General features: G+C 44.3%; 1 protein-coding gene across 1 annotated transcript in view; it reads left to right on the top strand.

Annotated features, from left to right (window-relative positions):
* The window catches only part of LOC134966196 (cytoplasmic phosphatidylinositol transfer protein 1-like), a 264,862-nt gene extending 240,090 nt beyond the window's left edge, over nt 1–24,772 (top strand). Inside the window, exons 6-10 of the mRNA XM_063942761.1 lie at nt 5,925–6,017; nt 7,089–7,244; nt 15,611–15,674; nt 20,779–20,865; nt 23,409–24,772. Of these exons, the coding sequence (XP_063798831.1) occupies nt 5,925–6,017; nt 7,089–7,244; nt 15,611–15,674; nt 20,779–20,865; nt 23,409–23,566 (558 nt within the window). The 3' untranslated portion in view covers nt 23,567–24,772. The remainder of the gene's footprint in view (nt 1–5,924; nt 6,018–7,088; nt 7,245–15,610; nt 15,675–20,778; nt 20,866–23,408) is intronic.
* The last annotated feature ends 336 nt before the right edge of the window (nt 24,773–25,108 follow it).

Genomic DNA, 25,108 nt, shown 5'->3' with positions numbered 1-25,108 from the left:
CTAAAAGCAGCTAGCGAGCGAACAACTCGGAATGAAGGCCATGGTTGGGAAGGTCGGATGTGTGTTTGGCCAGTACTTGGGTGTACGGTCAGTGGTGAACTTTTTTTCTGCATTTTAACCATTTAAGTTTCTCTTACGTCCTAGAAGATGCTGGGGACTCCGTAAGGACCATGGGGTATAGACGGGCTCCGCAGGAGATAGGGCACCTAAAAGAACTTTGACTATGGGTGTGCACTGGCTCCTCCCTCTATGCCCCTCCTCCAGACCTCAGTTAGATCTTGTGCCCAGAGGAGAATGGGTGCACTGCAGAGAGCTCTCCAGAGTTTTCTGTTGAAAAATAATTTTGTTAGTTTTTTTTATTTTCAGGGAGTCCTGTTGGCAACAGGCTCCCTGCATCATGGGACCGAGGAGAGAGAAGCAGAGCTGGCTTGTCAAGTTGGGCTCTGTTTCTAAGGCTACTGGACACCATTAGCTCCAGAGGGAGTCGGAACACAGGTCTCACCTGGGGTTCGTCCCGGAGCCGCGCCGCCGTCCTCCTCACAGATGCCGAAGATAGAAGCCGGATGAGAAGGCAGAAGACATCTTAGGCGGCAGAAGACATCAGATCTTCATGAGGTAAGGCGCGCAGCGGTAAGCTGCGCGCCATTGCTCCCAGTCACACACACTGAAGGGTGCAGGGCGCAGGGGGGGGGGGGCGCCCTGGGCAGCAATATTCCTCACTTTAGGGCAAATTCAGATAGATTAGGCTGCGGAGGCAGTAAATCTAAGATCCCCCGCCATTTTAATAGAAAAGTCACTGGGACCGAAGCCCGCCGTCGGGTGGGCGGGGCTTGATCCTCAGCACTAACCAGCGCCATTTTCTCCACAGAAGCTGCATGCATGAACGCTGGCTCCCTGGTCTCTCCCCTGCTGAACTTCACAGGCTGGAAAAAAGAGGAGGGGGGCACATTAGCGACGCAGTGAGTGGGAATTGGTATATTATATATAAAAAAGCGCTATCTGGTCATATTTTTTCCAGTGGTTTTAAGCGCTGGTGTGTGCTGGCATACTCTCTCTCTGTCTCTCCTAAGGGCCTGGTTGGGGTTTTGTCCCCTTATAGGTTAATCCCTGTGTGTGTGGGGGGTGTCGGTACGTGTGTGTCGACATGTCTGAGGCGGAAGGTTGGAGCAAATGAGTGGTGTGTCCCCGTCGGTTGTGCCGACTCCGGATTGGATGGACATGTGGCATATGTTGAATGCAAGTGTGGCATCTTTACATAAAAGGCTTGATAAGGCTGAATTAGGGGGGACATCAGGGGGTCAATCCTCAGATTGGACCGACTCACAGGGCCCGTCGGGGTCTCAAAAGCGTCCCTTAACACAAGACACTACTACCGACACGGATTCTGACTCCAGTGTCGACTACGACAAAGTAAAATTGCACCCTAGGGTGACTAAAACCATTCAGTGTATGATTGTGGCAATAAGGGATGTGTTACATATTGAGGATGAACCCTCGGTCCCCGACACAAGGGTACACATGTTTAAGGGAAAGAAACAGATTATTAATTTTCCCGCATCTCATGAATTAAATGATTTCTTTGGAAAAGCTTGGGAGACTCCGGAAAAGAGACCGCAGATCCCCAAAAGAATTTATATGGCATACCCCTTCCCTAAGCAGGACAGGGAGATTTGGGAATCATCCCCCACTGTGGACAAGGCCCTGACGCGCTTGTCCAAGAAAGTGGCGCTACCGTCTCCTGACACAGCGGCCCTTAAGGACCCTGCAGATCGCAGGCAAGAAACTACCTTAAAGTGTATTTATTCTCATACGGGGGCTGTGCTAAGACCGACAATTGCGTCGGCATGGGTGTGTAGCGCAATTGCAGCTTGGACAGTTGAGCTGACAGATCAATTTGATAATATGGATAAGGATACTATATTCTTAACTCTAGCCCACATAAAAGACAGTCTTATTTATGAGGGATGCTCAAAGGGACATTGGATTGCTAGCTTCTAGGGCCAATGCCATGTCTATCTCAGCGAGAAGATCCTTATGGACTCGCCAATGGACGGGTGATGCGGATTCCAAAAAACATATGGAAGTACTACCCTTTAAGGGTGATGTATTGTTTGGGGATGGGCTGACGGACCTGGTTTCCACAGCTACAGCAGGTAAATCAAATGTTTTACCTTATATTCCCCAACAGCAAAAGAAAGTAACACCCTATCAGATGCAGTCCTTTCGGTCGCACAAGTCCAGAAGAGGTCGGGGATCCTCTTTCCTCGCCAGAGGTGAGGGCAGAGGCAAAAGAGCACCTGCTTCGGCAGGTGCCCAGGAACAAAAGTCCTCCCCGGCAGCTCCAAAACCCACAGCATGACGCTGGGGCTCCCCTGAGGGAGTCCGCACCGGTGGGGGCACGTCTTCGACTTTTCAGTCAGGCCTGGGTCAGTTCAGACCTGAATCCCTGGGTGTTGGAAATAGTTTCCCAGGGTTACAAATTGGAATTCGAGGAGGTGCCCCCGCGCCGATTTTTCAAATCGGCCCTACCAGCTTCCACATCGGAAAGGGATATAGTGTTAGCTGCAATTCAAACGCTGTGTATACAGCAAGTGATAATCAAGGTTCCCCTGCACCAGCAGAGAAGAGGTTACTACTCAACCCTATTTGTGGTCCCGAAACAGGACGGTTCGGTCAGACCTATTTTGAATCTGAAATCCCTAAACCTGTACATAAAAGGATTCAAATTCAAAATGGAATCACTCAGAGCGATAATAGCCAATATGGAGGAGGGGGAGTTTATGGTGTCTCTGGACATAAAGGATGCATACCTTCACGTCCCCATTTATGCCCCCCATCAGGAATACCTGAGATTCGCTGTACAGGATTGTCATTACCAATTTCAGACGTTGCCATTTGGACTTTCCACGGGCCCGAGGATTTTCACCAAGATAATGGCGGAAATGATGGTGGTCCTGCGCAAGCATGGAGTCACAATTATCCCATACTTGGACGATCTCCTGATAAAAGCGAGATCAAGGGAGAAATTGCTGAGCAGTGTGGCGCTCTCTCTGAGAGTGCTCCAGCAACACGGTTGGATTCTAAATCTACCGAAGTCACAGTTGATTCCGACAACTCGACTACCGTTCCTAGGTATGATACTGGATATGGAACAAATGAAGGTCTTCCTCCCAATAGAGAAAGCCCAGAACATCCAGAATATGGTCAGAGACCTGCTAAAACCGAAAAGGGTGTCAGTTCACCAATGCACGCGAGTTCTGGGAAAAATGGTGGCGGCCTACGAGGCCATTCCCTTCGGAAGGTTCCATGCAAGGACTTTTCAATGGGACCTTCTGGACAAGTGGTCCGGGTCCCATCTGCACTTACATCGGAAAATAACTCTGTCCCCAGGGGCCAGAGTGTCTCTCCTGTGGTGGTTGCAAAGTGCTCACCTGCTGGAGGGTCGCAGGTTCGGAATTCAGGATTGGATCCTGGTTACCACGGACGCGAGCCTCCGAGGATGGGGAGCGGTCACACAGGGAACAAATTTTCAGGGTCTTTGGTCAGACCAGGAGTCCTGTCTACACAACGGCCTTCGACAAGCGGAGAGTCTTCTTCGAAACCTACCGGTTCTGATTCAATCAGACAATGTCACAGCAGTGGCTCATGTGAACCGCCAAGGCGGGACAAGAAGCAGAGTTGCGATGGCGGAAGCCACAAGGATTCTTCGCTGGGGGGAAAATCATGTAAGCGCTCTGTCGGCTGTCTTCATTCCGGGAGAGGACAACTGGGAAGCAGACTTCCTCAGCAGACACGATCTCCATCCAGGAGAGTGGGGTCTTCATCAAGAAGTCTTTGCAGACATAACACGTCTTTGGGGAAGTCCTCAAATAGACATGATGGCGTCACGCCTCAACAAAAAGCTTCGGAGGTACTGTGCCAGGTCTCGGGACCCTCAGGCAGTGGCAGTAGATGCTCTGATAACACCGTGGCTGTTCAAATCGGTCTATGTGTTTCCTCCTCTTCCTCTCATCACAAAAGTGTTGAGGATCATAAGGCAAAGAAACGTACAGACAATACTCGTTGTCCCAGACTGGCCTCGAAGGGCCTGGTACTCAGATCTACAAGAGATGCTCACAGGAGATCCCTGGCCTCTTCCTCTGAGGGAAGACCTGTTGCAACAGGGGCCCTGTGTATTTCAAGACTTACCGCGGCTACTTTTGACGGAATGGCGGTTGAACGCCGAATCCTAGCGAAAAAGGGGATTCCGGAAGAGGTCATCCCTACTTTAATAAAGGCTAGGAAGGAGGTGATGGTTAAGCATTATCACCGTATCTGGCGAAAGTATGTGTCTTGGTGTTAGACCAAGAATGCACCTACGGAAGATTTTCATCTGGGTCGTTTTCTCCACTTCCTACAGACAGGAGTGGATATGGGCCTGAAATTAGGCTCTGTTAAGGTACAGATTTCGGCCCTCTCGATTTTCTTTCAGAAGGAATTGGCTTCTCTTCCAGAAGTCCAGACGTTTGTAAAGGGAGTGCTGCATATCCAGCCCCCTTTTGTGCCTCCAGTGGCACCATGGGACCTTAACATGGTGTTGCAGTTCCTAAAATCACACTGGTTTGAACCGCTTAACAAGGTTGAGTTGAAATTTCTTACCTGGAAGGTGGTCATGCTGTTGGCCTTGGCATCAGCAAGGCGAGTGTCTGAATTGGCGGCTTTGTCACACAAGAGCCCCTACTTGATTTTTCATGTGGATCGAGCTGAATTGAGGACACGTCCGCAATTTTTGCCTAAAGTGGTTTCTTCGTTCCATATGAATCAACCTATTGTGGTGCCTGTGGCTACAAGTGACCTGGAGGATTCCAGATCCCTGGATGTAGTCAGAGCCTTAAAGATTTATGTTGCCAGAACGGCTAAAATTAGGAAAACAGAGGCTCTGTTTGTCCTGTATGCTGCTAATAAGATTGGCGCACCTGCTTCGAAGCAGACTATTGCTCGCTGGATCTGTAATACGATTCAGCAGGCTCATTCTACGGCTGGATTGCCAGTACCAAATTCGGTTAAAGCCCATTCCACTAGGAAGGTGGGCTCTTCTTGGGCGGCTGCCCGAGGCGTCTCGGCATTACAGCTTTGCCGAGCGGCGACTTGGTCGGGGTCAAACACTTTTGCTAAATTCTACAAGTTTGATACCCTGGCTGATGAGGACCTAGCGTTTGCTCAGTCGGTGCTGCAGAGTCATACGCACTCTCCCGCCCGATTGGATGCTTTGGTATAAACCCCATGGTCCTTACGGAGTCCCCAGCATCCTCTAGGACGTAAGAGAAAATAAGATTTTAAACCTACCGGTAAATCTATTTCTCCTAGTCTGTAGAGGATGCTGGGCGCCCGTCCCAGTGCGGAAACTCTGCAAGACTTGTATATAGTTGTTGCTTACATAAGGGTTATGTTACAGTTGGAATAGGTCTTGGACCGTTACTGTCGTTTGTTCATACTGTTAACTGGTTATGTATGTTCCAGGTTACATGATATGATTGGTGTGGGCTGGTATGAATCTTGCCCTTGGATTGCTAAATCCTGCCTTGTATTGTCCATCTCCTCTGGGCACAGTTCTCTAACTGAGGTCTGGAGGAGGGGCATAGAGGGAGGAGCCAGTGCACACCCATAGTCAAAGTTCTTTTTAGGTGCCCTATCTCCTGCGGAGCCCGTCTATACCCCATGGTCCTTACTGAGTCCCCAGCATCCTCTACGGACTAGGAGAAATAGATTTACCGGTAGGTTTAAAATCTTATTTTTTGCACCTTTAAATTACTGCCCAGTGTGGTCAATACACACAATGTGCAAAACTGAATTATGGTAAATGCTCATTGAAAATGCTATGGAGACTGCACTTCTGAACATTTTGGAAAGATGAATTCAAGTTCAGCTGCTTTTTTGTCTTTTAGGTATTTGGTGAAAAACCTACGCCAGAAGATGATGTTTGTCTGATTGACATAGCCAATGATGACCTTCCAGATGGTTATTACAAAAAATCAGAAGTAAGAATTTAAACTGAATACCTGGTTTATATGTGGGTGTGACTTTTGGATTGTGGCAAAACTACCACAACTGTAAGGGGTGCAGCCACTCTGGGGAGGGTGGACGACAGTTCATGTGAATTGAAGCCCCAAGAAACCAAAAGACCAAAGTTGAATCACTGGACCCTTCTATGATCTACTTCAGTGGTTCTCAAACTTGGTCCTCAGGACCCCACACGGTTCACATTTTCCATGTCACCCAGCAGCTGAACTGTGTATCACCAACTTTCACATTTTAAAAATCTACAGGTGACCTGCAAAATATGGACCGTGTGGGGTCCTGAGGACCGAGTTTGAGAACCTGTGATCTACTTATTGGGAGATGTATAAAAATTGGAGAGACATAAAGTGCCAACCAATCAGCTCCTAACTGTCATTTTACAGGCTGTGTTTGAAAAATGACAGGAGTTGATTAGTTGGTACTTTATCTCTCTCCAACTTATCTCTCTCCAAGCTTCGATAAATCTCCCCCGTACTGCCTTATTTGAATATGTAGTATTGAAATAAGATTCTGAATGGATGTAGTTGGATCTGCAGTCTTATAATTGGGTGGTCTTCAGTTTGCCGGCTGCCGGGATCCCGGCGCACAGTATACCGGCACCAGAATCCCGAAAGCCAGCATATCAACATTTTTTCTCCCTCATGGGGGTCCACGACCCCCCTGGAGGGAGAATAGATAGCGTGGTGCGCGTAGCGCGTCACCGTGCCCGCAGCGTGGTGAGCGCAACGAGCCCGCAAGTGGCTCATTTACGCTCTCCCAGCTGTCAGTATGCCGGCGGTCGGTATTCCGGCGCCGGTATGCTGGTCGCCATGAGCCCAGCCACCGGCATACCCTACTACACCCTTATAATTCCCTATGTTTTGCTACTGTAACAGAGAACAGCTATTATATATTTAACTAAAAATATGCAACTAACATGAAGATGTCTAATAGAACATGAATCGTTGCTCATATAAATGATTGTATAGGTTTGTAATTAAATAGGAATATATTGCTTTCATCTTATGAAAGTAACACACTGTTTGTTTTAGGACCTCAGAACATTCCATTCAGATAAGACCGGCCGAGGTCCGTTACTGCAGGACTGGCTGGAGACTACACGGCCCATTATGTGCTCTTATAAATTAGTAGCAGCCAAATTTGAGGTCTATGGATTTCAGTCAAGAGTTGAAAGCTTCATACATAAGGTAAGTATTCTACTGCCAGCAAAATAAACTCATAGTGATGATATAGCTTTACTTTCAAATAAATAATGAATGAATGAAACGTATACAATAAATAGCATTTCCCAAAATATGGTTCTATTAATAGAATGAACTGAATGTAAGCTCTGCAGTCTCATCTTTTCAGCTTTAACCGGATATGGGTCATTAGGTCGACTACACTTAGGTTGACAGTCATTAGGTCGACTATTATTGGTCGACATGCATTAGGTCGACATGGTCATTAGGTCGCCATGAACAAGGTCGACATGGAAAACGGTAGATATGAGGTTTTTTTACTTTTTTTGTGTCATTTTCTTCGTAAAGTGACGAGGAACCCCAATTAGTGCACTGTGTCCCCTCGCATGGCTCGCTTCGCTTGCCATGCCATGGGCAAGGTTATTTAAGTATGAAAAAGTAAAAAAATAAAAAAAAAAATTGTGAAAAACGCATGTCCACCTTTTTCCATGTCGGTCTAGTACATGTCGAACTAGTGACCATGTCGACCTAATGCATGTTGACCAATAGTGGTTGACTAATGACTGTCAACCTAAGTGTGATCGACCTAATGACCGTATCCCCTTTAAACCCACATAAGTGAAAAAGTATACTTACACCCTTTATGACCTGGTGACTGCCATTCAGTGGGGGCATCGGGGTCAGTGCGGGAAGGCCTCATTTACTACAATAGGGGGGCGTGGCTTTGTGTACATCACTCTGCTGGTGTGCCCAGCATTCACAGAGATGCCGGGCTACCCCTGGAAACTGTGCCTGCACTGCCAGTGATAGGAGCCAGGTGCTGCATGATAATGTCACAGTGCAGCACCCAGCTTCCTGCCACTGTGGAGAAGCCGGCATTTTGTTGTCACCCTTCATTGCCTGCTATGAAGCTCTTCCAAAATGATGGCCCTGTGCGGCTTTCATTTAGAAATTTGAGGTGTAAACAGGTAACAAATAGAGAAGTGGTCTGGCTTCTAGTTTTTTTTTTTTTTTTTGAGTATGTATTAGCTTTTGGAAGATTTTTTGGCTTTCTTTTCTGTTTCTAGACAACATGCCTCAAGAGAAAAAGTTAGTGTGGACATACCCTTGTGATGAAGGAAATGTTTCATCACAAGCAGAATTTTTATTGTCATGCTAGAACAGAGGCACTTTAAGAGAGCAGGGGGTGCGTATGCATTCTCCCATTGGGCCCCCTCCTCTCTGGCCATGCAGCAGACTCTGGTGTTGTGCCAGAGTATACTGCGTATGGGCAGGTCTCTGGGAACATGGCTTGTGCCGTGTTTTGCCCTGAACATCTCTGTGCATCATTGTGCATGTGCGAATAACCAGAAAATAGCCGCGGTGGCCATTTTCCGAGTGATATTTGCCGCTCTGCTGTCAGCGCTGGGCAGACGGAGAGTTGAGTATAATTAAATGGGTGCAGGGTGTGCGGAGTGCGGGCCTCCCTGAACTCAGACCCCTCTGGGCACCTTGCACCCATTATAGATATGTCAATGGGCTAGACACAATGTAGTGTGAAGGAGTGTATATCACCTGATATCTCAATAAATGAAAATGTAAGTGTTAATCCATGTAGTGTTTCCCATTTCATCATTCTAAAACCAATCAGGAATTACATCCGCATTTTGGGCCTAATTCAGACCTCACCGCTGTTGTGCGAAATCGCAAAGTGTCCAATTATCGAACGACTGCACATGCGTACAGATCACAATGCGCAGGTGCGAGGCCAAACTGCGAAAAAACCCTGCGTCTTTTTTAATAGCTAGACGTACACAGATTGATTGACAGGAAGCGAACGTTTGTGGGTGGTAACTGCCCGTTTTCTGGGAGTGTCAGGAAAAACGCAGGCATGCCCAATCGTTTTCTGGGAGGGTGTGTGACGTCAGCTCCAGCCCGATCAGCCTGTTTCTTTCACACTGTAGGAGTAAGTCCTGGGCTACGCACAGACTGCACAGACTGGAAAAATCATTAGATGGTGAATGAGTTGCGAATGGATTTGCAGCTGCCCAGCGATTGCAAATCTTTTGCACGTCGTACGAAGACTTGCACAAGGCGGATTTTCACTCTGTCTGGGTGGTGACTATCCAGTTGCATACCTCTGCAAATTCACAGAAGTGCGATCAGGTCTGAATTAGGCCCTAAGTCATATTTTGAATCTTTAACAGGTATTTACAAGCCACTGTTCTACCCTCTTATAGTAAAAAGACAACAGTGAAACACAGAAGTCTCCCTAAATATATGTAACTGTTTCTAGAATGCAGAACTTTTTTACCGTTGCCAAAGTGAAGAAGCACATGCCGGACCCGTAGTGACCATGTGCCGTATGGGTCTTGCATGGTCAGATGCAGTTATTTCTGCTGAAGTCAGTTGATTGCGAGTCTGCAGACGTTTGGGGCAGGGAGGGGGCGGTTACATTCCAATTTTATTAAGACAGTCTTAAACTACTATTACGTGCTTGAAATGAAAATGCCTCTTATGCACAAATTCCAACCCAACACAAAATGACTCAAAGCTTCAAAGCACTATTTAAAAGGGAATATAAGCAAAACAACATGAATCTTTAAAGCAACTGTTTGTCCCATACAATTTTTTAAACATGTTCAGTGGTACACATTGGCCTTGATTCAGAGACGGAGCACCACAGATCTTTGCTGCTCCTTTGGACACAGCAGTGATGTGATAATTTGCTAATGCCACAGGAGGCGTATGAGGGAATAAGACTGTTAACAATCCACGTGGTTAACCCCTGAAAAGTCCAATAGATTGTGTAGTATAGGGTGCTTGAGCCACAATGGGTGTCATGCACAAATATACTTCTCAAACCGTAATTTCATTTGTCTTAGTACTTTATTTGAAATCAAGGTTGGCCACAATTATACTCAACACATCTAGGTTGAGCACTACATCATCCTGTCATTTATCTGTAATTGTTAAGGTTTACCTTGGTTGTAGCAGCTCGCCGAACATGTAGTACTCAGTGCGCTGGTGCACCATATCCTTTCCATAGCCGTCTGAGTAACCCTGAGGCTACTCAGATTGTCTCTTGCATCTCCATAGACAGGTCCAGGAAGTCTGTGTTGGAAGATGCTGATGTTGGCATTAGCACAACCACAAGAGAAGGTTGTTCCTTGAAAGAGATCAGGGAACCTAGAAGTAAACCTCTTTGTGGGGGCACTCTTATTTGATTATTATAATTTAAAATATAACTTTTATTTAATCAATTTAAATGAATATAGTATTCAACCTTTCCCAAACATAATTTTTTTCAAATATAATTTTTTAAATATGCATAAAAAGTAATTAGGTTCAGAATGCAGTAAATATGCTCAAAAAACTGAGAGTTTCTTTATCCTAATTAATCAGGCCCCAAAATGCGGGTCGCCCATGGGTGAAAATATAGTCTCTTACGATTTTGAAAAATAAGGTCAAAAAAAAATAATAATCTTATTCTGACCCAACGGCACGTCAGGATTTCCTAGCGGGACACCCGGCCTGCGGCTCATAAAAAGGTATCAAGATCATATGATGTCTAAGTGTTGGTGGTTACTCATAAAACCACCAAAAGCCGCTAATTCTAACAATATCTCACACAGTCACATAGTGTTTATGTATGTCACTCCTGTTGGAAAAAAAAGGATATACTGTAAAAATTAATGATTTCGCAGCAAGGAGATGTTCCCAAGTACCTGTAAAAAAGTATCAAGATCATATGATGTCTAAGAGTTGGTGGTTACACATAAAACCACCAAAAGCCGCTAATTCTAGCAATATCTCATACAGTCACATAGTGTTTATTTATATCACTCCTGTTGGAGAAAAAGATATGCTGTAAACACTAATGATTTCGCAGCAAGGAGATGTTCCCAAGTACCTGTAAATGAGAGAAACATGTATCTGTTTTTTGCAATTAATTGCTGTTTCTGATAAAAATAGGAACCGTCAAAACAGTCTTTGTGAATCAGAATCTCAGACTTTGTATTGCTAGTTACATTGGAAATATCAGACAATAACCAAAAAACAGAAAACAGGTAGGTAACTGAATGATGTCGATCTCCCTGTAAGAATGGTCATAGATTATAATTATGCCATGCACATTAGGAGTTTAAACACTCCACAAGTTTATGACAGTCCACTTTAGTAAGATATAGTAATATTTTTGTTGCAGCAAGAAGGAGTAACAATGAGATTGAAGTCTCTCTGTGACTGATGCAGATATAAATTGACAGAATTGGATTTTCGAACAATTATAGCTCAAAGACATGTAATGTGGAGAATACTGATCATTTTCTTTAGTGTTGTGAAATGTCTAAATCATCTCCTGCTGTAGATAGTACAGAGGCCCGTCCCATATGTCTAACCGACTTCTGCTGCCTTCCCATATGTGTGCAAGCACACAGTGAATGAGAGGTGAGAGAGCCGGTCCGGCGGTAACGGGCTGAAGAAAGAAAGAAGTGTATCATCTGTCACCCGCTGCGGCGCCCTGCAACCCTGTTAACCGTGGTCAGCGCAGAGTTCACAGGAGCCGCCGTGCAGGTGATGAGAGTGCACTGAAATACCTAGTGGGGATGAGATGTCCCCATGTGCAGCGGCTGCGGCTGGTGTCTCCGTCAGTGCCGAAGTCCGGACCCAGTGACGTATCTCGGGATTCCGGAAGTTGCGTCATGTGACGCGTAAGAACAGGAACGTACGTTTCACCCTAACAGCGGGCTTGATCACCATGGTGATCAAGCCCGCTGTTAGGGTGAAACGTACGTTCCTGTTCTTACGCGTCACATGACGCAACTTCCGGAATCCCGAGATACGTCACTGGGTCCGGACTTCGGCACTGACGGAGACACCAGCCGCAGCCGCTGCACATGGGGACATCTCATCCCCACTAGGTATTTCAGTGCACTCTCATCACCTGCACGGCGGCTCCTGTGAACTCTGCGCTGACCACGGTTAACAGGGTTGCAGGGCGCCGCAGCGGGTGACAGATGATACACTTCTTTCTTTCTTCAGCCCGTTACCGCCGGACCGGCTCTCTCACCTCTCATTCACTGTGTGCTTGCACACATATGGGAAGGCAGCAGAAGTCGGTTAGACATATGGGACGGGCCTCTGTACTATCTACAGCAGGAGATGATTTAGACATTTCACAACACTAAAGAAAATGATCAGTATTCTCCACATTACATGTCTTTGAGCTATAATTGTTCGAAAATCCAATTCTGTCAATTTATATCTGCATCAGTCACAGAGAGACTTCAATCTCATTGTTACTCCTTCTTGCTGCAACAAAAATATTACTATATCTTACTAAAGTGGACTGTCATAAACTTGTGGAGTGTTTAAACTCCTAATGTGCATGGCATAATTATAATCTATGACCATTCTTACAGGGAGATCGACATCATTCAGTTACCTACCTGTTTTCTGTTTTTTGGTTATTGTCTGATATTTCCAATGTAACTAGCAATACAAAGTCTGAGATTCTGATTCACAAAGACTGTTTTGACGGTTCCTATTTTTATCAGAAACAGCAATTAATTGCAAAAAACAGATACATGTTTCTCTCATTTACAGGTACTTGGGAACATCTCCTTGCTGCGAAATCATTAGTGTTTACAGCATATCTTTTTCTCCAACAGGAGTGATATAAATAAACACTATGTGACTGTATGAGATATTGCTAGAATTAGCGGCTTTTGGTGGTTTTATGTGTAACCACCAACACTTAGACATCATATGATCTTGATACTTTTTTACAGGTACTTGGGAACATCTCCTTGCTGCGAAATCATTAATTTTTACAGTATATCCTTTTTTTTCCAACAGGAGTGACATACATAAACACTATGTGACTGTGTGAGATATTGTTAGAATTAGCGGCTTTTGGTGGTTTTATGAGTAACCACCAACACTTAGACATCATATGATCTTGATACCTTTTTATGAGCCGCAGGCCGGGTGTCCCGCTAGGAAATCCTGACGTGCCGTTGGGTCAGAATAAGATTATTATTTTTTTTTTTGACCTTATTTTTCAAAATCGTAAGAGACTATATTTTCACCCATGGGCGACCCGCATTTTGGGGCCTGATTAATTAGGATAAAGAAACTCTCAGTTTTTTGAGCATATTTACTGCATTCTGAACCTAATTACTTTTTATGCATATTTAAAAAATTATATTTGAAAAAAATTATGTTTGGGAAAGGTTGAATACTATATTCATTTAAATTGATTAAATAAAAGTTATATTTTAAATTATAATAATCAAATAAGAGTGCCCCCACAAAGAGGTTTACTTCTAGGTTCCCTGATCTCTTTCAAGGAACAACCTTCTCTTGTGATTGATTTATCTTTGACCTCGGGGAGCACCACCAGCAGGATAATTTACTTTCGGAGCATTCTCCACAAATATCTTCCATATTGCTGGTTTGTTACATCTTTTTCATTACCATTCAAAACAGGTTGTGCAGGACACTTTCCCCTCACCCCATTAGCACAACCAGTAAACTTGGGCGACATGCCCCATTTTTCTGAGTGGAGACTGGCACTGCCCCTACAGGATGCGGCTTAGGGTGCACTGCATCAGATTCAGTTTGGTATCCCGATGGACAGGATGCCAGCGGTCAGAATACTGACAGCGGAATCCCAACCATCATTATCCTGACAGCCCCCCAGAAAGTACCCTAAGCCTCTTCTGCCCCCTACCCTAACCATCTCTTGTGGGTGCCTAACCCTCTCCAGTGGTGCCTAACCCTTACATTTCCTGGTGGTGCCTTACCCTAGCCCTCCCTTTCCCATTGCCTAAACCCAACCCTCCCTGCTTGGTGCCTACCCCTAACAACCCATTGCAAGTGCTTAACCCCCTCCACGGTACCTAACCATAACCTTCCCGTCCCTGCACCCTAACCCTTCTAATGCCTAAACCTAACCTCCACCCCCCTCCCCACAACGGGATGTGAGCGCGTGCCGCTGTAAGACTGGGCATCGGTATTTCGACGCTGGGATCCAACCTTCATCTGGATTTTGATGCCGGTTTTATGCCGTCGGTCAGGTTTCTGGCATGGGTATTTCAACCGCCGGGATCCTGTCCGGCGGCATTTAAAGTGCATCCCACTGCGTGAGATGATACAGAACCCGTTCTGCACATGCACAGAACGGGTCCTGCGCATGCTAAAACGCCCCATCATTGGAGGTGTACGCAAACCATACATCTCTGAATTAGACCCATTATTAACCATTTGCCTTTGAAAGATCTGTTAGTAATGTGGGATTTAGAGGTATATTTATTAATAATTGATCTGGGTCGATTTTTGGTCGATGATTGTTCAGTTTTGTATTTCAGGGTCTAAATTCCACATTTAATTTTTTTTTAAACGATGGCAAACATCATCTGTTAGTAAATGTGTCATTTAGACCTTTAAATACAAAAGTGATCAGACATCGTCCAGAATCGACTATTAGTAAATTTATCCCCTGAAGTCTTACCTGTTTAGAGTGTGCTGCTACCTGCAGACCATGTATGTAATTAATATGAGAAAACTTACTGTCTAAAAATGCCATTAGAAGGCAGCGATTTAATTCCCTGTAATTGTGTGAACTCCCAAAACAGTTCCAAAGAGATGCACACAAGGGCGTAGCTACCACAGGTGCAGGTAGTGCAGCTGCTATGGGGCCCAGACCTGAGAGGGGCCCACCTTCCCTGTCAAAATTAAATATGTTGCACTGTATAGATTTTTCACCATTGGTAGATACATAGGGGCACTTGCAAACTTTTACCTTGGGGGCTACAATATATCTATTTATTTTGGTCCCCTGTACCTGCTCATTGTAATGTGGTATAAAATGAGCTGGACGGCATTATACTGTTACATAATATAAACTAAAGCACTGTAATGTGGCACAGTATAAAGTGGAGGCACTATAGTGTGGCATAATATGAACTTTATCATAATGTGAATTGGGGATACTGTGTTGCATAATGTGTACAGGCAGCCCTTCAATGTGACATAATGTGAATTAGAGCACTACTGTGGTTCATAAAATATACTAGCACACTACTATGGGGCATAACATTAAGTAAGGCACTACTGTGGTTCGGAAAATTAACTAGAGCATTATTATGGGGCATAAAATTAACAGGACAGGGGCCCTTCAAAATGTTGCTATAGGGCCCATTAAGTTCTGGCTACGCCCGTGGATGCACAGGCTAATTCACAATGTCTGGCTGCCATAATATACAGTGATGTGTGCTGCTGAACATCACAGCAAATTGCCCCATTAATGTCTAAGTCCATCTATTCTGTACTATTACATTGAAAAAAGCATCAGACTCGTGACTTTTACTGACACGTTTTTCTTTCAGAACATCAAAGACATTTTGTTGGCAGGGCACAGACAGGCTGTGGCTTGGATGGACGAATGGTATGGTAAGTATAATATTCCTACTTTGCAAGTGGAGGCTTCATGGCAGATGATCCAAATCAAAATATATTGTTTTATTTCGATACAGTAAGGAGAATACAGATTATTATTATTATTGCATTTTATTTATAAGGCGCCACATGTGTTTCGCAGCGCCGTACAAAGGACAGTACAGGGAGACAAAACATAGCATTACAGTAAATAAATAACAGAAATAGAGTACAGTTAACAGGGAGCACCACACATTCTCATACATAATATAGCTAAGATGTAAGAAGTGAGGGATTGAGCATCGTACTAATAGGGGCTGGTGGCCGTAGATGGAGATGAGCCTTTACTAGCAGGGTAAAGATGGTCATTGAGTAGGGGAGAGCTGCGAGTGAAATGTGTCGAGACGAGGGCTTAGATAACAAGAGTAAAGAGGGCCCTGCTCTGAAGAGCTAACAATCTAGTGGGGATGTATGCATTGTATACAAAAGTATGTTTTCTATAAAAAAATATAAATTGGACAGCAATAACAAAGATCAAATGGGAGTATGCCAAAACTACATGGTTGAGTCACATGATTATGACCACCAGCTAATAGCCAGAGTTACCGCCGTGTGCAGTACGGACAGCAGCTAGACGGGCTGAACTGTCATTTTAGACGCACGTCTTGTAGCCCCCAGGTTCATATTGATGGTGAGTTGCTCCACTGTAGCATGTCGGTTGACCCTCACGCACTTTCGTAGCTGATGTTCACCTCTCACATCAATGGCGCGTGAGCTCCACAGTTTCCACATCAGTCATTCACAATGGTTCCATTTGTCTAGTAATGATACACCTTCACCACAGAGGCCTGCGGACAGTTCACAAACTGCGCTGTTTCAGAAATACTGCCACCCTTGGCCAGAAAGCCGATTATCATCCTTTCTTGCAACTCAGATAAATTGCCCCTTTTACCCATGACAGCAACGAGTGATATGTGTGCAGACGGCCTATCGCATACGGATGGTGTAATGGTTAGCATTACTGCCTCACAGCACTGAGGTCATGGGTTCGATTCCCACCATGGCCCTAACTGTGTGGAGTTTGTATATTCTCCCCGTACTTGCGTGGGTTTCCTCCGGGTACTCCGGTTTCCTCCCACAATCCAAAAATATACTGGTAGGTTAATTGGCTCCCAACAATATTAACTCTAGCATGAATGTGTGTGTGTACATGTGATAGGGAATCTAGATTGTAAGATCCACTGGGGCAGGGACTGATGTGAATGGGCAAATATTCTCTGTACAGCGCTGCGGAATATGTGTGCGCTATATAAGTAACTGGTAATAAATAAAATAAATAAATAATTATATACCCAACAAGCCAGCGCATGACTCGTGACGTACTTCATGGGCTATTCGCTGCTGGCGTCAACTGTAGGAGGTGGTCATAATAATGTGACTCGACCTTGTATAAAAACAAAATAAATTATTAGCTACAGGTTATTAGTTAATAAGAAAAAGGATAACCAGCACTTATGGTAAAGTGTCTGTGTGATTACAGATAACGTTATGTGCTATTTTACCAATTGCTCACTTACACTGATCAACCATAACATTGAAACCACTGACAGGCAATGTGAATAACATTGATTATCTCATTACAATGACACCAGTCGGGGGGATGGATATATTAGGCAGCAAGCGAACATTTATTTCTTGAAGCTGATGTGTTGAAAGCAGGAAAAATGGGCAAGAGTAAGGATCTGAGTGATTTTGAGGGTCAAATTGTGATGGCTAGACGACTGGGTCAGAGCAACTCCAAAAATGACTGGTCTTGTGGGGGGGGGGGTAGCAGATGATATACCGACGGCCACAATACAGACAGTCATAATCCGTCATTGACCGACAGTAAAAATACCGACACGGTCAAAATGCCGACATTCATTATGCCAACATGTTCAAAATGCTGACGTAGTCAATACCGACATTTGAGATGTCGACATGCATTTTTAAGGAATTTCTGCCCCAAAACAGACTTGTTCATTCTTTACCATCCCAGTGGACCTGGAGCCATGAAAGGGGACACGGAGCACTTAGACGGTGTCCATGTCGACCTATGTCAACATTGACACACACAAAAACTCATGTTGGTATTTTGTCGGCATTTCAAATGTTGGTATTTTGACTATGTCAGCATTTTGAACATGTCGGCATAATGAATGTCGGTATTTTGACCGTGTTGGAACTTTAACTGTAGGTCAATGGCTGTCGGGATTATGACTGTCGGTATTGTGTCTGTCGGTAAATCATACTGAACCCTTGTGAGCTGTTCCCAGCATGCATTGGTTAGTAACTACCAAAAGTGGTCCAAGGAAGGACAACTGGTACAAACCCACAGAAGAGCTACTGTAGCTCAAAGTACTGAAAAAAATGAATGATGGGTGTGATAGAATGGTCAGAACACACAGTGCATCTCAGCTTGCTGTGCATGGGGCCGTGTAGTCACATACAGGAAAGAGTGCCCATGTTGACCCCTGTCCACAAACCAAAATCGCCTACATGTGAACATCAAACTGGACCATGGAACAATGGAAGAAGGTGGCCTGGTTTGCTGAATCACCTTTCCTTTTACATCATGTGGATGGCCTGTGTGTCTGTGTGTATCTGAAGAAGAGATTGCACCAGTATTATAGGATGAAGGCAAGCTAGTGGAGGAAGTCTGATGCTCTGGGCAATGTTCCGCTGGGAAACCTTGGGTCCTGGCATTCATATGGATGTTACTTTGCCACATATCACCTACCTAAACATTATTGCATGTACACCATATCATGGCAATGGTATTCCTTGGTGGCAGTGGCCTCTGTCAGCAGAATAATGCCATATGCAAAATTGTTATAGGAAATCATAAAATAAGTACCAGCATAGTACTGAGCAATGTACAATGATTCAAATGAATAACACACAGTGACATGAAAGAGTTGATAAATATGGCTCTGTCCAGATATGATTAGAACCCAAGTAGTATGGGAAAACTTGATGCATAAGGTAGTGGACTCACAGTTGTAATTGTTGGTGGAGATTCATGTTCATGGATACAGCAAATACTTTAAGCCTTGGCAGTTGGTGGAGATATGCACTGTTCTAGTTCCTGACTCAAGGCAGTTTGTGGAGATAGGTATTGTACTGGTTCCTGTCTCTGGGCAATTAGTGGTGACAGTCACTGTGGTGGTTTCTAGCTCTAGACAGTGGAGATAGGCACTGTGCTGGTTTCTTGTTCTAAGCAGTTGGTGGAGTACTGTGCTGGTTTCTTGTTCTCAGCAGTTGGTGGAGCACTGTGCTGGTTTCTTGTTCTCAGCAGTTGGTGGAGCACTGTGCTGGTTTCTTGTTCTCAGCAGTTGGTGGAGCACTGTGCTGGTTCTTGTTCTCAGCAGTTGGTGGAGCACTGTGCTGGTTCTTGTTCTCAGCAGTTGGTGGAGCACTGTGCTGGTTTCTTGTTCTCAGCAGTTGGTGGAGCACTGTGCTGGTTTCTTGTTCTCTGCAGTTGGTGGAGCACTGTGCTAGTTTCTTGTTCTCAGCAGTTGGTGGAGCACTGTGCTGGTTTCTTGTTCTTGGCAGTTGGTGGAGCACTGTGCTGGTTTCTTGTTCTCAGCAGTTGGTGGAGCACTGTGCTGGTTCTTGTTCTCAGCAGTTGGTGGAGCACTGTGCTGGTTTCTTGTTCTCAGCAGTTGGTGGAGCACTGTGCTGGTTTCTTGTTCTCTGCAGTTGGTGGAGCACTGTGCTAGTTTCTTGTTCTCAGCAGTTGGTGGAGCACTGTGCTGGTTTCTTGTCCTCGGCAGTTGGTGGAGCACTGTGCTGGTTTCTTTTTCTCAGCAGTTGGTGGAGCACTGTGCTGGTTCTTGTTCTCAGCAGTTGGTGGAGCACTGTGCTGGTTTCTTGTTCTCAGCAGTTGGTGGAGCACTGTGCTGGTTCTTGTTCTCAGCAGTTGGTGGAGCACTGTGCTGGTTTCTTGTTCTCAGCAGTTGGTGGAGCACTGTGCTGGTTTCTTGTTCTCGGCAGTTGGTGGAGCACTGTGCTAGTTTCTTGTTCTCAGCAGTTGGTGAAGCACTGTGCTGGTTTCTTGTTCTCGGCAGTTGGTGGAGCACTGTGCTGGTTTCTTGTTCTCAGCAGTTGGTGGAGCACTGTGCTGGCTTCTTGTTCTCAGCAGTTGGTGGAGCACTGTGCTGGTTCTTGGCTCTGGGCAGTTAGTGGAGAAAGTAAGTGTGCTTGTTCCTGGTTCTGGGAAGTTGTTGGAGATAGGCACTTTACCAGCACTAGACAGTGGAGATAGGCACTGTGCTGGTTTCTTGTTCTCAGCAGTTGGTGGAGCACTGTGCTGGTTTCTTGTTCTCAGCAGTTGATGGAGCACTGTACTGGTTCTTGGCTCTGGGCAGTTGGTGGTGAAAGTAAGTGTGCTTGTTCCTGGTTCTGGGAAGTTGTTGGAGTTAGGCACTTTACCAGTTCCTGGATTCAGACAGTTGATAATCATAGGCAGTTAATTACATGTACTGTGCCTGTTTCTAGCTCCAGGTAAGGATTCAGTATGATATGTCGGCTGTTGGGATCCCAGCAGTCAGGAGATCGATGCTGGGATCCCGACAGATGGAATACCGGCAGTAAATTGCAGAGTGTCCCCCCGCGGGCTCGCTGCACTCGCCGTGCTATCTCGGGCCTGGTGGCGACCTTCAGTCACAACGCGTTATATTCCTCCTCGGTTGGTTGCATGGACACCTACCCAGGTGGGGATTCCGTCTGGCTGTCGGGATTCCGACCGCCGGTATTTCACCGGGCGTTGGTATCCTGACAGCCGGGATCCCAACATCCGGCAAAATGAATGCCTCCCCCAGGTATATGGTAATTAAATGCAGACACTGACTTATGATGTGGCTTGTACTATTCAGGTAGAATGTTGCTTGTTGTGGTTTGCTAATGTGAAAAAGAACCTGTTCACTCACTTATTTGTTTGTTCTCTGGTTGTACTAAAAGATAGGCATTGCCCACTTTCTGACATTTTTTAAAGTATTAACATGGAATGTATAACTGTGATTGATGGTAAAGCAAACCTACAAATGAAGATCACCATTGCATGACATTATTATTGCAGGTATGTCACTAGAGGATGTACGGACGTTTGAGAAAAAACTTCAGGAGGAGACAAATTGCAAGGTCAATTCCCAGAAAAAAGATACAGGTGAGAATATGTATGTAAGAGAACATCTGTATACAGAGAAACACATATAGTAAAATGTGCTAATATGCAATTATTGAATAGAGGGGAAGATGTATGATGCAGTGAAAATTGGAGAAGTGAGCCAGTGGAGAACTTGCACATGGCAACCAATCGCTGCTACGTATACTTTTATAGAATTCACTTGATCAAAGCTGATTGGTTGCCATGGTCAAATTCTCCACTGGCCCACTTATCCACTCTTTTTAGTGGTACATATAATGGTTGCACGCACAGCACCCATTTCTTCAGTACTCACTAGGGATGACCACCGGTCATCTATGATTCAATACATCGCCATTGACGGTAACCATCGATGGGTACCACACCGATGGCCATCCCTAGTACTCCCCTCTCCAGAGTCCAGCATCCACTACAGCAGCCCAGAAAAATCACTGGAGAAATGGCACGGTAGCCATTTTCATGGAGTTTTGTGCATGCATGGTAGGGAATTGCCAGGAAAATGGCTGCAGCAACATTTCCCCCAAATCCTGCGCATGTGCAGTAGACCCGAGCACCACTCTAGATTCTACTAGTGCCTGGCGCCATCACTGAATACTCTTGCCCATGGTAGACCTAAGGATTGCAAAGCTTCATGGAACTGTGGGGGAGATTTATCAAATCTTGGAGATAAAGTACCAACCAATCAACTCCTAATGGTCATGTTACAGGCTGTGTTTGAAAAATGACAGCTAGGAGAAGATTGGCTGGTACTTTATCATCGTCCACTATATATCATTCTACATTATATAGGTTTTCTACAAATATGATACAGTACTTTTAAATCAAAAAATTGCACTTTGAACTGTCTATAGAAGGTTGTTCCAAAATTCTTGTGTTACAGATGCATCTTCACAAACCTAAGCTGTATTTTAGTGAGTGTTTTGGGGAGAAAGGAACACCGGCATCTTATAGCAATCCACATACAGCATTTGACTGACAGACATGCAGCAAATATTAGAGTCTTCAGTTCATATACAATTAGGGCAAACTTAAAGCTTTTGGAAGGACAGAGCTAAATGCAAGACTATTTTGAAAGCAGGTTTGGTTATGAACAACATGTGTTACACCGTCATGTCTTGAATTGTGAAAGAGGGCCGCTTCAATATGACGTAGAATAGTTTGCCTCTGTTGGTGTTTTGTGAAATACAAATTTGCTTTTTCTGCGTGGAAAATGGGAGGTCTCGTCATTAAACCTCTCTCACGTTTTTTTGTAGATTGTAGGTCCCCTAAAAGAAGTTGTTCCCAGCACTGTTTCAAAAACATTCCTGGAATACAGTAAGAGATTCTACACCAAGGACTGTGTCTATCATAATATATACTCAATTTATTTTCAATTTTTTAAAGACACAGTCAACTCATGAAAACCTGGCTCAGTGGCGGGTGTCACCGTCGTAGGGGGTGACACCAAAATGCTGGTTTCTCCACAGTGACAGGGCCAGGTGCTGCAGTGTGACATTCTTCTGCAGCACTCGGCTCCCTTCACAGAGAAGGATTCAACAATGCAGGCACTAGTCTCACAGTTCCCAAAGTCTCTTGAATCGTGGCACCCTAGAGCAGGCATTCCCAACCACGGTCCTCAAGGCACACTAACAGTGCAGGTTTTTGTGATATCCAGGCTTCAGCACAGGTGACTTAATTAGTAGCTCAGTTATTTTGATTTAACCATCTGTGCTGCAGCCTGGATATCACTAAAACCTGCACTGTTGGTGTGCCTTGAGGACCGTGGTTGGGAATGCCTGCCCTAGAGTATCAGTATTTTTTACAGCACCCCTAGGATAAAAGTTTTTTAATGATAAATTTGAAAAAAAAATAATAATAATTAAGTAAATTGTGCCTATCTTTTATCCTAAGGACCACTTATGTGGTGGTGTAGCTTCTGATTGTCCATATGTTTTATGATTGGCAGTCACTAGCACTGGTTTTGCCTGTGACTGACCATAAATAATTTGATTTTGTTCTGGTCCACCAATCTGAGGCACCCCTGTAAGAGCCTCGCAACCATAGGTTTGGGAATCAATGCACTAGTCTAAGGGCGCAGCACAGCATTTTCGGGGATGCTGGGCATGTCCCGGTGTGATGTAATCAGGATTCCCATGAGGCCACACCACTTATGTTAGGCTATGCCTCCCGGGGGGGAAGGATACAAAGTGCAAGCCGGGTGTCACCAGATTCGGTGACGCCTCTAACCTGACTTTCTGTAGTCGAGTGGCAAACAGTGATAAACCAACTCTCTCATTTGTGAGCTGTATCAAACTTTAGAGAGAGATAAAGTGGTGATGTTACCTCTAGCAACTAAGCAGCTTCTAGCTTCCATTTATTTAGCACAGACTATAAAATGACAGTTATAAGCGGATTGGTTGCTATGGGCAACTTCTCTACTTTATCTCTCCAATGTTTGATGCATCTTCTCTTGGGCTGAATATTGACAAAACGTTCCTCTTTACTTACCCCTAATCCTCTCCGTGTTATAGTATGCTTTCAAAATCGAGTTTGTTTCTTTGCAGATACAAAGACTGAAAATTTGCTAAACATTGGTGGCGGAAAACACTCAATCAACAGATCCACCTCTTGGAATAACGGAACGGAGGCGTGTTCTTATACAGCTGCCAATGGAACTGCAGATTCCAAGCCTCGACCAAGACTGCCTTCAGCTCCAGAATAAAGTTTAGAGATACTTTAAATCTTTAACTTCGTGAAAGGATATTGTGTAAACAAGTCCTGCAAAAATGTTACTAGGGTCTTATGAACAAACCATTTACTACTTATATGATAGGATGACAAGGTCGGTTAGATTTTCATGAGGTTTACCTTTTCTTTGTGAGCTGCAGAATAATTTACAAGGCTGAGACTAGAACTTGTCAGTGTGTACACTTGCAGCACACATAACATGAGCATTTAAAGGAGAGGAGAGTATATCTATCTTATTGAGATGATGTTTAGAAAGAGAATCTGATTGACTGGTTTCAGAAGTAGCTTGCAAGTTGCAGCGTTAAAAGCAAGTACAAGAGTTTGCAATGTTGACACAACCAACAATCACCGTCCAGAACTTTTAGCTGCAGATGCATTTCACCCTGCGGAATTATGTGATATATAAAATGTAAATATATAAACCATGTTTACCGTATTTTGTACAATGGAGCTATGCCACCAATTAATATTTGTACTATTTTTAAATTCCTTTTCTTGCCATTGGTAATTATTATATGTATAGATTGTGCCAGATTTTATTGTGTAATTCTGGGTATTCAGGGAATACATGGTATGGTTGAAGCACATGTCATGTTTAAACAGTACTGTAAAAGATAAATATGTCAGCTTTCAGGTCATGAATTTTTGTATACAACAACTGCATCTGTATATACAGCATAACACAAAAAAAGAGTATATAGAGTTGCGATCCTGCTTTGTTTTATTGAAACGTGAGATGTCAGCTTTGCTCTGATGCTTCAATAAAACAGAATATGTTCAATACTAGTGAGAGCACCCCTCTCTGATTTACTTTATATGTTTATATATTTGGCAAAGGACTTCCCTGACTGCAATTTTTTACCCATAAACATTTAGTCATTATTGGGTAGATTTACTAAAAAGTCAGACATAATGATGGTTCTGCCTGCTGGGAAGGATTGCAGAGGAGGTGACAGAGACATTAGTAAGTAAGCAGTGTGTTGTGTCTATGTCCTGTTGCACAATTTATAAGGGCTGAGTAATGTTTTTGTACATGTTGTGTGACTTTAAAGAATATTTATTTTTGGTCTATTTTTATGCTTTTATGATCTGAAACTGTTTGTAGTGAAGATGTTAAAGTGTAACAGTCATCATAAATGAATATTTCCTCATTCTGCAGTACATTAAAAAACTTTCCATACATCTGTTTTCCTACCTATAGTTTGAAGCAGTAATTACTTTGTGAAGCCTACATTTGCTATTCCTTACCAACATGCTAATGTGACCCTACTTTCTGACATCACAGAGGTGACATGTTTGTGCCATAGGGAGATAGAATTAGGCTGTCCCTCTCCCCGCTCTAGTACCAGTCCTACCACCCTTGCTGAATGCACCAGAGGCAGGTGTGTGCAACACCCGATTACCAGTGTTGTGATGTGTAGGGCAACAATGAACAAACAGAAATCCCCAACTGGCTGATGAATGTGACACTTCAGTCCTGATTATGACATTGGAACATAGAACATTGTGATGATCA

Source organism: Pseudophryne corroboree, chromosome 10, assembly GCF_028390025.1.
Source record: "Pseudophryne corroboree isolate aPseCor3 chromosome 10, aPseCor3.hap2, whole genome shotgun sequence".
Taxonomy (NCBI): Eukaryota; Metazoa; Chordata; class Amphibia; order Anura; family Myobatrachidae; genus Pseudophryne; species Pseudophryne corroboree.
Note: the sequence above shows the minus strand (reverse complement) of the source record. Positions and strands in the feature narration are given on the sequence as shown.